A 13,546-nucleotide genomic window follows, 5' to 3' on the forward strand; every position below is an offset into this window, starting at 1 on the left:
ATCGCGATATTTGTCACTGTGCCCATGAGTCCAAGCTGCGTGTGTAATCCCCGGTGGGCAGGGGGGCACGTCCCGCGCCGCGGAGCACAAGACACCGCAAAAATCAAACTGTGGGGCGTCTCTTCAGTCCACCGCTACGTCACAGTGCGACGTGACACGTGCAAAGAGAGATGGATTTGGATCTTAGAAAGACGTCCGGGGATTCCCTTTCCTTTCCGCGCACGCATCTCCTCCTCGATCCTCGGCTTTTCTTCTCTGTCTCCACATATCACATGCCCTCTTGGTTCTTTCCCACCTCTTCTTCTTCCCCAAGGGAAGATCCCACCTCCCCGTTCGGACTCCCCTCCTCTATCTTCCTTCCCCTGGCGAGTTCCGTACTTGCATGCTTGATTGTTCCGCTGTAAGTCGTCGACACTTGCAGATTTCGGAGTTTTTTCCGTTGGTTGGTTGCGAGAATTTTGCCGGTAAGTTTCTTGGTCGCGTTTTTTTTTTTTTCAGTATGATATTGTTGGTTGTGCTCTTGAGCTAGTTCTGTTAGTGTTAGGAGGCTGCGTTTTTTTCCTAGATTTCGAGATTTCGGGTGTTCTGTCTTTATGTGCTTTTGCTTTTTAGTGGGAACGATTGGAAATTTCTCATTGCAAGAAAAAAGAGTTTTTTTTGTTCCCTTTTATTTTTCGTTCTTAAAACAGTGCTTTAGGTGCTACTGTAGTAGTAGTAGTAGTAGTTGTTGTTGTTGTTTGTTTTTTCATGATGACAATCGAGTTGTTGGGTTTTGGGGGGGTAATGGTTCTTGTTCTATAAGTGGTGATATTAAGGTGGTATTTGGACACAACCACCTAGCCAGGTAAACGGGAAAAGGTGAGATATTCTATTATTAGATCATAGTACAATTTCCCACCTTATTCTGTTTATCTGGATAAATGAGTGCATCCAAAACACCCCTTAAGAGTCACTATGTTGGGGGAAAAAAGATTTGTTTTTCCCTTCTTCCTTTCCTTTTTGTTGAATTCGGTGCTTTATCTTTTTCCTGGTATAATCAGTGTTGGTGTACATGGTACTCACATGCAGCGACAACGTCAATGAGATGACTTTTTTTCTTTTTTCTTTTTAATTCAATGTTTACCGTGTTGGTAAAATTAGTGGAGATATATAAAGTAGTTAATGACGGGAGATGATTTGCTTGTTTATGCTTGGAAGATCTGTTGTTTTTCAATATTATGTACCTCTCTGGTGGAAGCCCTCTTGAAATCTGTTGGCTAATTTCCATTCAGTGCAAAGGATGGCCGAACAAGTTACTTCATCTCCATCTGTGGACTCTTTTGAGTATGTACTTTTTGAGGGAGATCCTGACAACATGCGAACTGTTGTATCCACCTCAAGCCACGCTAGCCCTTGGATTGATCCTGGACTGTTAAAGCTCACTCACAGGATTGGGAGAGGTCCTCTTGGTGATGTCTGGATAGCAACACTTCATCAGTCTACTGAAGATTATGATAAGTATCATGAAGTGGCTGTGAAAATGTTGAATTCTATTAAAGAAGATCAAATGCAGGATTTCATGCTTAGATTCGAAGACGTGTTCTCGAAATGCCAAGGACTGAAAGATGTCTGTTTTCTGCATGGTGTCTCAATAAAAAATGGAAAGGTGAGTTTGCTTGATGGATTTCAGATAGTTCCACAAATTGCAACATTATCAGTTTTTCTGCCACAAGTTTGATAAATTGGTGTTTGATATAAATACCTTTATGAGCAGATTTGCATTATTATGAAGTTTTATGAAGGCTCGCTAGCAGATAAAATGGCTCAATTTGCAGGAGACAAACTTTCTGTGGCAGATGTCTTGAGGTGATGTGGTTTCTGAGTGCATGCAACTTATTTCTCGCAAATAAAGAACCATACTTGACGTTAATATATCTTAAATTAGGAACAAAATCTATGACTATGCAGTTACTTTTTCACTTTCTATTTTGATGTGGTTGCAGTGGAAAATTTATCGTTTATATGTGACTGTTTATATTGGCCAGAATTTAAACAAAAAATTTTGGTGCATATTTCTGGTTGTTTCCTGATGGTAATAGTTGTTAACAAACTGATATCAACATATCACATCATGGAGTAAAGTTTGTATTAACACAAAAAAAGGTTTGCACATTGGAGTGAACATGGTTCTTTGTTTTATTTAGGTTGAATCCAGATTAAGGATCCATTCATCTTGTACCTGTTATTGCTTTGTAAGCATTGATCTTTATCTTGTAGTTTCATTGGTCAACTACAGATTCCCATATATCTGCCCTAATCTTTTGGTGTCGGGTCAAGTTTATAGTTTAATTTAACCATTTATTTTAGAATGTGTCAAGTTTGTATTTTCAATTACTTTCGGATGTGCTTTGACTACAGAAAAGCACTTGTGTAACAAAAGATTTTCTAGTTTGAAAACAAGCTGGTTCTTTTGCACTGAAGAAGTTCATAGTCAAGCACATTGTGATTATGAATGTGCCCAATCATGAATTTTCAAGTCCAATATCCTACTGAAGGTGACTGCTCCGTAACCATGACCCTGATGTTTTCTATTGTTTGTACTGATTTATCACCATAGGATAAACAGATGAACCAAATTTAGGTGTAGTCTGAGTTCGAGACCTTCATATACGCCAAGGTCTTGCATGCAACTGAGAATGGTGCGGTAATGCTCTTATCCATTGCTCCACAATTAGTTATTTCCTCCTATGAATATTTGTAACACCTCGATTTGGGACCTCGAGAGTTCGAGTCCGGTTGGTATTACTTTTCAGAGGAAAAACGTACAGAGTTTACAAAGAGAAAACATAACTAAAATTTTTTGTCATTCTTTTTTCAATAACTCACTTTCTTTCACAATGTTCATCATTTATAACATAAAAAATAACAAGTACACGAATGTTTAATGACAAGAAAATAAAACCACCAAGTACTCTACTGAAGTAGAAGTAGCCGGTCACGTCCTGCTTGTGCTAGTGTGCCTGGAACCTACAATTGTAATTATACATGGAGTGAGTCTATAACCTATTAAGAAATAATTATAAGCAAATAAAGACTTTAACTTACAACTGTAGTGGGCTCTAAGTCTTTAGTATGAATTTAGTTTTCGACACATCACATAAGGTTTATATATTTTAATTATCCCCCATTTGATTCACTGAAACACTCACTCATACCAAATTAAAACACTAGGTTGGCTATACTGGTCATAACCGTCTATGAGCGTAGCAACCCACGTAGAACACCCGAATTCTACATGTTGATCAGACATAAACCATGCACTCCCAATGATCCCTGAACCACCAGACACTGCAGTGAAACAAAAAGAGGTCCCCACCAGTAGCTAGCAAAGAGGTTAGGCTCAATCTCAATCTCGGCATGATTCATGCTATATCCTAACTATGATGGCTTTCAATCATCCTGGTTATCTAGAGTCCCAAACACCCTAAGTCATATTTTAAGTTCATTGCATTGAACCATATTCTCAAGCTCATGTTTCACTTGTTCCCTCACGAGTGATATCGTAAAATGATCCCGACAGATCCCACTCTCAATCTTATAATAGCATTAGGGTTCACACTTATCTCATACTAAGCACACAACGATGTAGAGTTCTTATATCGTTAAATCACCGACGACCTACTCTCCATGGTGGCTGCACTCTAGCTGCGAACCAAGTAGCCCTTTCCATAGGTCGCCACTTTCGAGATTTAAGGGGTTATGCATGCTAATCTCAATATAAAAAACATATGACATGACTAGAATAAAGAGTTCAAGTCAATCACAATCTTATCACAATGCATGTTATTTGCAGATTTTAACATAGATTTGTTATTACAAAAACAATATCTTGCTAACATGCATGATATATCACGACTAACATGTGTATGCAATCATCTCATAATTTCATGCATGATAATTTTATGCATATCATGTTCGCACTCACGAGCTATATTTCTAATCATGCTAATACAAAACATAAACAATAATATGAAACACAAAAAAGTTTATTCATAACTAAAATTACTTATAATATCTCTTAACTCGAATTAGAATGCCGTGCTCTGCTCGCAATTGAGTCTCAAGAGGCTCTAAGAATAAGATCTGATCATTAAACAAGCATATTCGTATTAATATAATAACTTTTTATATTTTGACAAAATTATCAAAATACTCCTCCCAAGTTGACTCATCAGACTTCAATTTTTGTGCCGCTGATTTGACCAAAAACAGAGGACAAGGAGATTCTCCTCATTGATACGAGTTCAACGCACCAAACCTTACTAAATTTTGAGTTTGTAGTGCAAAGTTATGCTCATTTTACCTAAACGGATCTTGGGTACACACACAAGGGTACATTGGTTATTACGACAATTATTCTTAAAATTTGAAAATCAATTAAAAATTGGATCCAGATCCATTTTTGATATGCATTCAAAACCAGTCTGACTGGATCCAGACATATTTCTGATCTGGATCTAGAACTAGTCCATCCAGTTACGAGTTGGATCTTGATCCAACTTTAATATGGATCTAGAACTGTTGGACTGGATCAGACCCGGTTTTGATCTGGATCCATTACTGATCCAAATTAGATCCAGTTCTGTTCTGAATCTAGATCAGTCAGACAGGATCTTGACCTAGATCTATCTGGATCCAATTCCATTTAGATTGGTCCTGACTGATTGAATCAGACTAGATCCAGATTCGGTCTGATCCATATTAGATTGGATCAAGTCAGACCTGACTCAGTCTGGTTCACTCTCAGACCGGTTCGGTTTGACTGAGTCGGTTCAGTTCAGATTGGTTCGATCTGAACCGGTTTGGTCCAAATTGGTTTAGTCTGAGCTGATTCGATCTGAACTGGTTCAGTCCAAACTGATTTGGTCTGAATCGGTTCGACCAAAAAAATTTTTTTTTTAACTTACCTGGTTCGATCTGGGTCGCACCCAGACCAACCCGGTCTTAACATAAATATAAAAACGAAAGGGGGGCTGGCAGCCACATTCGGCCCTCGCCCTTCCTCTCTGTTGCAGAGGGGCTGGCTGCTGGAGCCGACCCTCTCTTTCTCCCTCTCTGTTGCAAAGTGGCCGGCCGATCTCTCTCTCTCTCTCTCTCTTGACAACCTTGTTTTTCCCCATTTTTTTTTCTGTAACTCGCCGGCAGCCATGGCTGCCGACCCTCTGCTCAATCGGTAAAAGAAAGAAGGAGAATGGAGAATAAGCCCCTTACCTGCGTCGCTGGCCGTTCGGTAAGTCTCCTCCTCTCTCTGCAACTCGTTTTTTCTCTCTTTTTTTTTCTTCACACCCCTCTCCCTCTGTCGGTCTCTTGCTCGAACGTGGAGGAGGCGCACCGTGAGGGCACGGTGGGTGAGGATAAACCTCATCCCCCACGATCGACGGGAGGGGAGGCGGTTCCCCCAAACGGGGAACCGTCTCCCTTATCCCTGTTTTTTTTTTATTTAAATTCCTCCCTGAGTGGTTTTACAACATCTTTGTAAGATGGTAGTTAATAAAGCATTGTTTATTACAGCAGCGAGGTTCCCAGTTTTTCCCATCTGTTAATCTGATATGTCTGAAACTCTTTGGAGAAGCTTTCTCTGAAAGCAACATTTTTTCAGTTGGGAACATCATATCTGCAAGAGGGTTACAAATGCTGAAGACATGATATTTAGTAACAAATGGCACTTCCACACATGTAATTCTCGTAGGAATTAGGAAATGATGTTGCATCATGATGTGTTGAATCATTTCTGTGGAAAACTTTGTACCATGTTGAGACATTGTGCAATATTCTTAGTTACCTAACGAGCAATAAACATTTAAATATGTGTATTAATATCTATGAAACCTTTTACACAGTTGTTGCAGCTTGGGCTGATGAAACTAAGCATGACATGTGAATAAGTGGTGGGAGTTTAGATGAAAATCAGTTAGTTGGTGTCAATTGCATAGCCAGCATAGGGTACTTGTTACTAATGAACTAACTGATGATGTAAAAATATGTAGAGTAGGATTCATTGGTCCAACCGTGTAAATATTGATATTTCAAACAATTGTCTTCCTCTTGATTAAAGGCAGTCCAATTATCAGAGCTGATAGATTTGTATGTGTGCTTAACAAGATTAATATTGATGTAATTTTTGGTTGTTAATTTTGGTTTGTTTATTTCCACCTGTTCTCATATCCATATTAACAAATTCTCACATTGCTTTTGGAAACGCTATATGTAAAAGTTTTCTTCTTTAGGTGGCCTTGAAATTTCTGACAGATGATGTGGTCAACTATTCGATTCTTCTACCTGTTCAAAATGGCTAAGGGAAATTAGTTCTTTTTGCTGAAACTTCTCTGGTCCTATCATTGTTTCTTTTGCATACTTGATTGAATGGATTGGATCCAGAAACTTAACCTCTGAGACCTGTTGTTTGTCAAAACTTTATGAGCTTGAGCTATAACTGTAAAAGTGCAAGATTTACATTAGTCATGAGCATTGGTCAATTTATGCATCTGTATCACATGTTGAAAAATTCTAAACTTATGTTTAGCAGGAAAAAATGTCATATATATAAAGAGTAGTGATATGGTGTCCCAGATAGAACCTGAATATCACACTTCCATACTTTGATTCTGCTGGTTGTGTGATTCTCAGGGATACTTCTCGAAACAAAAAGGATGTGATTCTGGGAAAAAGCTTTCATGAATCACGTGGCATGGTTGTATCAAGAAAGCATTAATTGATATAAAAAGAACACTAAAGGAGAAAAAGATAGCCTATTTTTATAGACTACATAACCAAAAACGTGCCTAGGTGCAGGCCTGGTGCCTAGTCTCAGGCTGCTAGTTGGTCAACACCTAGTCAACCGACTAGGCTTGCCTAGGTCAACTAGTCTACTGACTAGTGGACCTCGACTAGTTGGTGAACATTTCTGTCCACTGTTTTTTGGGTGCTTCTTAACCAAAATAAAAAGAGGAATGTAGGGTTTTGTACTCTCTCCCTCTCTCTATCTTCTTGTTGAAGATCAATTTTGTTGGATTGTTTTTTAAGGCATATTCATTATCTGTAAATTTTGTAATTTCTATAATTTCTCTGTATTTGCTCTAATGGCTATAATTTCTTTGCAATTTGATGCAATATATCTGTAGTTTCTGTAATTCTTCCTAATTGGTTGTAATTTCCCTACTTTCTGTTTTTTGGGGTCTTAATTATGCTGACTAGTCCCACCTATGTGCCAGCTAGGCCTTTAAAGGGCCTGGTGCTAGGGGCCGAATAGCGCTTTGAATGCATAGTTTATAGGCAGCTGTGAGATTCTGTGGACCACCTACTATGCAACTGATAACTCTGTTCTTGCTTATTCAAACTAAAAAAGTAGTGTTTTAATCTCAAAATTCTTGCACAAATTTTTATTTGCCTTTGTTTGTCAATAGCTAACAGCATAACATTTATGTGTGCCTTTATTGTTTCACATTTTTGATTTTGACAGTTAGCTATCTATACTATAAAACTGTTTATGTAGCCCCTATTGATATGCAGTCAAATTTTTTTCTCAGGTATGGTATTGACTTGGCTCAGGGGGTTCTAGAACTGCATACAAGAGGTATCTTGATACTTAATCTCAAGCCTTCCAACTTTCTTCTCAACGAACATGACCAGGCAATTCTTGGGGATATTGGACTTCCTTTGCTACTTTATGGAATCCCACAACCTAGTTCAGACATGACAGTAAGGCTTGGGACGGCAAACTACATGGCCCCAGAACAATGGGAACCTGGTGTAAGGGGTCCCATATCCTTTGAGACTGATTCTTGGGGATTTGGTTGTAGCATTATAGAGATGTTGAGTGGAGTGAGGCCTTGGTCTGGAAAATTGTCAGAGGAGATCTATCATTTGGTTGTGAATAATCAAGAAAAACCAAGAATCCCTAGTGGCTTACCTGCTGCAATTGAAGATGTCATCAGTGGATGCTTTAATTATGACCTGCGTAATCGACCATTAATCCGAGATATCTTGCATGCTTTCAGAAGGTTAGTGGCATCACTTTACTTTCATTGTTTTTAGGCTAGTGACATTGCTTTACTTTCATTGTTTTTTTTTTATTGATTTTAGTTTACTTCATGGAGCTTCCACTTGTTGACAATGATCTAGCATATTAGGTTGTTATTCCCAAAGATATGTATGCATATTGTTCAAGAAATACCCTGCAGTCTCCCTCTCCCTTACCCATGCAATTCAAGCGCCATTCTTGACATGCTATGTGTAAAATTTGTTCGGTGTCTTAATGAAACATCATAAGACTTGTCATAGAGGAAAGAAGGGAGGGGAAATGCATCTATGCTTGTGAAATCGATGAAGTAAAATGGATGCTAGAGTGCAGGCAAAAATTCTGTGGGCTAAACATTTTCTAACTTATTGCGGTGGTGCCTTGTCTTGGTACATGCTGCCAACTTTTAGGGGAGAGGGCTTTGCTTATGCAAGTAGCCACAATAACCTGATATTTCATATCAAAGATTCGTTTTCATATTCAGAAAATGCTGGGAGATGTCCATTTTAAAAGGCACACGTGTAAATATGTTATAGGAGATTGTGGACATGCATTCTTATAATGCACATCAATAAGTTTAATTTTTATAACCAAGGCAATGCTTTGTCTTGAATAGCATTCACAGTTTTTTTAAATAATTTTTAAAAAGTATTAATGCATTTGTGGAGTCTTACCCATAGTTACGAAAGCAGGAAGTGAAAGAAAGAAGCTATTCAAGAATCATAAGTGGGAAGTGATAGGATTGAATTTTAAAATGATTCAAGAAGCAAGAAGTGGGAAAGGAAGTGCTGTTGATTTTTTTTTCTTATTGGCAAAACGAAATCGGATTTGTGTGTGTGATGTGATGGGGTGGCAAAGGAAAGAAAAAGATTGTTCTGTCGATTCTCTTGTTAAATTTTTAAATATAACTTCTTTCTTTTTCTTAAAAAATGGAAGAAAACAAAAAGAAAGAAATAAATGTGAGACCATTTTATGAAAATGAACAACATGAAAATACACATGTGAAATTAAAGAATAATAACTCTGTGTTTGATCTTTGAGACAAGAATGGCATTTCTAAAAAGTGAGCTCACTTTGTATGTCAAGGTATTAAAAATTATAAGGAAAAGTTATATAGCATTGACGCATCTTACAATGCCTATCACATCTGAATAAACATGGTAAGGTATGGATGATACCTTTTATTAACCAAAGATTTAATAAATTTATGCAACAATTGCTTCAAAACTTTCGATACCTTAATCTTAAGAATCACAATTCCTGAGTATAGGACATTGAGGTTTCCAGTGATGGGATTCATGATTGTTTTCTATTCGTTTTGGTTGTGGTTGGCTTCCTGCTTCTGAATTGGGCCTCCTATCAAGTGGGCTTCCTACTCTATCTAAGTGCTTCCAGTAACTATTTCTTTACCTTTAAAAAATCTAGGGATTTTTTTAAGATGTTGCGAAACAAAGTACTACCATTGAATTTCAGAAATGATTAGGTGTAATGCAGTTGGTGAGCTTGCTAATGTTCACTGATAGCTGCACACAGACGTGTGCATGCACGCATAAGTTTAATGTTATGAGTGTTTAACTTGGGAAGCCCAGTTACATCCTTTATAAACTGAGCAACACCTTGTTCTTCTCACAAAACCATTAGGATAAATTTTTTATTTTCTGTATTTACTATAGGGTTCGAGGATGTTCCTGTCATTTGACATCATCTCCATGGGAAGCATTTCTATGGTTAGAAAGCTTGAGAGCTAATTGCAGTGAGGCTGCTTTTTTATGTCAGGAAACTCCTTATGCTACTCATTTGATATCCTTGTATTGCCGACTATGTCACACAAACACTCCATATGGGGTGCCGTACCCTTGTCCATGCAGCAGAACATGGCTACGGGTACCGCACGGCGTGCAGGTATGCCGTGGGTTGGGTCAGGGTCGGGTCCAACCCGACCTGATCCAAAAAATGGTGGTGTTTGACCTATGGTCAAAGGGGTGAGACCATTTTGGTCCCCCTCACCATGATAAATCCTCTCTCTCGTCTCCCTCCCCTCACGACCCGGTACTCTCTCTCTCTCTCTGTCTCTCTCTCGTTCCCCCACCCCTCTGGTTTATCCCCTCGGTTTTTTTTGAGCATTGACCTGGGTGGGGGGAAATGAGAGAGAGAGAGAGAGAGAGAGAGAGAGAGAGAGAGAGAGAGAGAGAGAGAGAGAGAGAGAGCTTACCTACCTCCTCCTCCTTCTTCATATATGTATATTATATATATAGAGAGAGAGTATATATGTATATATATAGATAGAGAGAGGCGGTGGGAATGAGAACCCCTTAATTTTTATAATAAAAGGGAAAACCTTTTTATGTTTTAAGAAATTTCATTTTACCCCTTCTTTTACTTTTACACCCCTTTATGTTTTAAAATTTTTCATTTTACCCTTTGTATCTTTTACATTTAATATACACATATCACCCACACACCCACATTTTTTGAACTTACCGTATCATATCCTCTGTATCCACACCCATACCCGTACCTGTGTGACATAGATTGCAGACATTGCTTGTGGTAATAACTAAATGCAGGCCTTTTGCCATCCTTCTTGAGTAAGGCCAGCTTTTGCACATGGTAATACCATGAAAGTATCTGGATATTTCTAACAATCTTCAGTTAGCATCAGGAAAAGAAGAAAATTAAAAAGGAAAATGGAAATGATAACTAATGCTGATTAAGCATCATTTCAAGTAGAAATATGAAATTGTTCTGACCCAGGGAACTTTGTAGGTACTGGTGGACAAAATGAGATTTTTTGGTTGATCCCTTGAAATACTTACCTTAATGAGTTTAACGATTTGCAACATAAAACATGTGGTGTGTGTGTCTTCTATTTTACATATACTCTTTATAATAAAACAAGTTTGATAAATTTGATTCTGTGGTGGCACTGCCTGTTGCTCAAAGTGCTTATGTCATTGTGAATTTCTAATCAAATGAAAATAATTCTTGATCAATAAGTTGGGATCGATCTAAGCCAACCTATTCTAATACAATTCAGCATGCCAAAAACAACTTATTTAGAAATACAACACAGCCAATGAGAAATGTCATGATGTCTCCTGCTCTCCCATGAAAATCTATTCCGGTATGGGCTTACTTTTTTTTACTGTTTATAGCACCATATTACCAAATAGCCCATTAATATTTTAATATTGCATTGGGTGTTGTGTGGACATGACTGTACATTGTGATCTCCATAGTTTTTTAGGTGAACTTATATTAAATTAAGAGATTTTGGTCTTTAGATATGCTTTTAAAAAAGTGCAAAAATCAATGGCTTATAGGCACCAAAAAAATTTCACAATCAGTGGCCCATTTCACCAAGACCTGATTTTCACAGAAGAAAAGATTTTGATTTTAACTTCCTGGCTCTGAGCCTTATAGCATCTAGACAAATGCACATGCGCTTCAGGCAAGAGGCAGTGCCACCATAAAATCACACATACTTGCATTCCAACATGCATACACAGAGCAAGAATAAAGTGGGGTAGGGTATCAAGCGCTTTGAATTGATTGAAACATTGGCCATCCCTGGGACATTGAGTATCCTAGCTTTCTTATAAATTTGAAGCATATTATTTAGCCATGAGGTGGGATAATTAAGTTATAAGCAATCTCATTTGCCATTTCTACCAGTTTCTTTGATCAGGCTAACTGGATAAAACTGAAGGAAAATTTATGGCAATGTCAATTGACTTTCATGTCAAAAAATGGATGAGCAATGACAACCTGATGATGGGGCCGATGTGTATCATCTCCTAGCACGTTTCTCTGTTTACAGTTTGTGTACTTGATTATGTGAGCAGTTTTTGATTACTTTCTTGTGAATTACTGCTGCCTTTCAGTGTCTAATTTTCTTGCATTGGAACTTGGACCAGCCCAAATGCAATATATGGTGATTACGGGTGGATTAGCCTTGGAAACAGACCAACTATGGGCAGGCCAACTACATCACATTCCAATAAATGGTTACTCGGAAAGGATCACCTTCAAGTTGGCGACCTTGTCCGTTCCAGAAAGTCATGTTCATTTAAACAGGAAAGCATGGATATTCCAGAGGGTACGGTGGTTGGTGTGGAAACTGATAGTAATGGTGATGGTTTCATACTTGTAAGGGTTCATGGGTTTCATGACCCACTGAGGTTGCAACCCTCAACAGTTGAAAGGGTGACCTTGGGTTTTGCAGCGGGCGATTGGGTGCGGATGCGTGAGGAAGACAGGAAGAAGCATTGTCCCGTGGGTATACTTCACTCGATTGAGCGTGATGGCAGGGTGACTGTTGGTTTTATTGGTATGGAGACGCTTTGGTGTGGGAACTCCTCAGAGCTTCAGATGGCAGAGACATTTTATGTGGGTCAGTTTGTGGGGTTGAAAGCAAATGTGTCATCTCCAAGGTTTGAATGGCCTCAAAAAAGAGGAGGTAAATGGGAAACAGGGAGGATATGGTGCATACTACCCAACGGATGTCTTGTGGTCAAGTTTCCTGGTCGCCTGTTCTTCAGGAAAATGACAAGCTTCTTAGCAGATCCAGCTGAGGTGGAAGTTGTGTCATTCGACAAGTGTGTGGGGATGGTGAAGAAATACCAGCATCTCGAAGACTACCACTGGGCAGTGACACCCATGCTGATTGCCTTAGGGTTGCTAACAGCTCTCAAGCTGGGCTTCTTTATAGGAAAGAGCGTTAGGGGTTCAAGGAAGAAGGATGCTAGAGTTTCCACTCAGAGTGAAGGACTCCAAGATGGGCAGAATGGTGCTAATCCTGCATGGCTTCCATCATCTGTGGCAAATATTCTCTTCGGAGATGGTGTGGCCATTTCAAGATAGCTTTCCAGTTTGCACTGTGCCACACTTGGTGCTTTCAAAACTTATTTATAGTTTGGATTGTACATACAGAAATGTGGAGTCAATCATAGATATGTTATTTTCTGCTTTTGTAAATACCTAAACCCGTCTTTAGTATGCTTGTATTTCACCTTCTAATCAATTCAAGTTTCAGTATGTGCACCTTAAAGCAAAGTTTTTTTCTTTAAGTCAGCACAGGTACTCAAAGGCCATCCTGGAAGGGCTAACAATGGAATCAGCCTCTGGCTTGATCAAAGTGATCAAGATGGTGACTGTAGTTTGCAAAAGTTTCTTCTTCATGTTGGGACAGCTACAGTTTGAGTTGATGCTCATAGGAAACAAAACGGAGCTTTATCTGCTCATAATTTCTTTTGTTCACCGTATGGGAATGAAAGGCTTTTTGTGGATCAGTGACGGTTCTCATAGTGTCCGTATGTACTTTATATGTTTCATTTCCGTTGGGGGTTGGACTCTATGTTTCATTGATGCTTCATCACTCTAATATGCATGCATCTTTCTTGATATGAAATTATTTATTGATGGGTCGAATGAAATAGCTGGATGGTTAGGTTGCATTATCATATTTGCGGGGGTTTACCCCCAGTTTGC

At 38.7% G+C, this 13,546-nt stretch overlaps 1 protein-coding gene across 1 annotated transcript; it reads left to right on the plus strand.

The window, feature by feature from the left end:
* Window positions 1-223: 223 nt before the first annotated feature.
* On the plus strand, window positions 224-13,111 carry LOC149838537 (protein KINASE OF THE OUTER CHLOROPLAST MEMBRANE 1-like). Its single transcript, XM_090006655.1, has 5 exons — window positions 224-464; window positions 1,272-1,645; window positions 1,754-1,845; window positions 7,566-8,039; window positions 11,974-13,111. Exons 1-5 carry the CDS (start codon window positions 383-385, stop codon window positions 12,917-12,919), a joined length of 1,968 nt encoding a protein of 655 aa, XP_089862781.1. The 5' UTR covers window positions 224-382; the 3' UTR covers window positions 12,920-13,111.
* The last annotated feature ends 435 nt before the right edge of the window (window positions 13,112-13,546 follow it).

This window comes from Nuphar pumila, chromosome 5 (genome assembly GCF_984573655.1).
Source record: "Nuphar pumila chromosome 5, dmNupPumi1.hap1.1, whole genome shotgun sequence".
NCBI classification, from domain to species: Eukaryota; Viridiplantae; Streptophyta; class Magnoliopsida; order Nymphaeales; family Nymphaeaceae; genus Nuphar; species Nuphar pumila.

Excerpts from the sequence above, each read along its gene's own strand:
- LOC149838537 (XM_090006655.1), top strand. The coding sequence starts at position 383 with ATGCTTGATTGTTCCGCTGTAAGTCGTCGACACTTGCAGATTTCGGAG. Across the intron at positions 1,646-1,753 it reads TCTCAATAAAAAATGGAAAG|ATTTGCATTATTATGAAGTT; the intron begins GTGAGTTTGCTT and ends CTTTATGAGCAG. Across the intron at positions 8,040-11,973 it reads ATCTTGCATGCTTTCAGAAG|CCCAAATGCAATATATGGTG; the intron begins GTTAGTGGCATC and ends AACTTGGACCAG.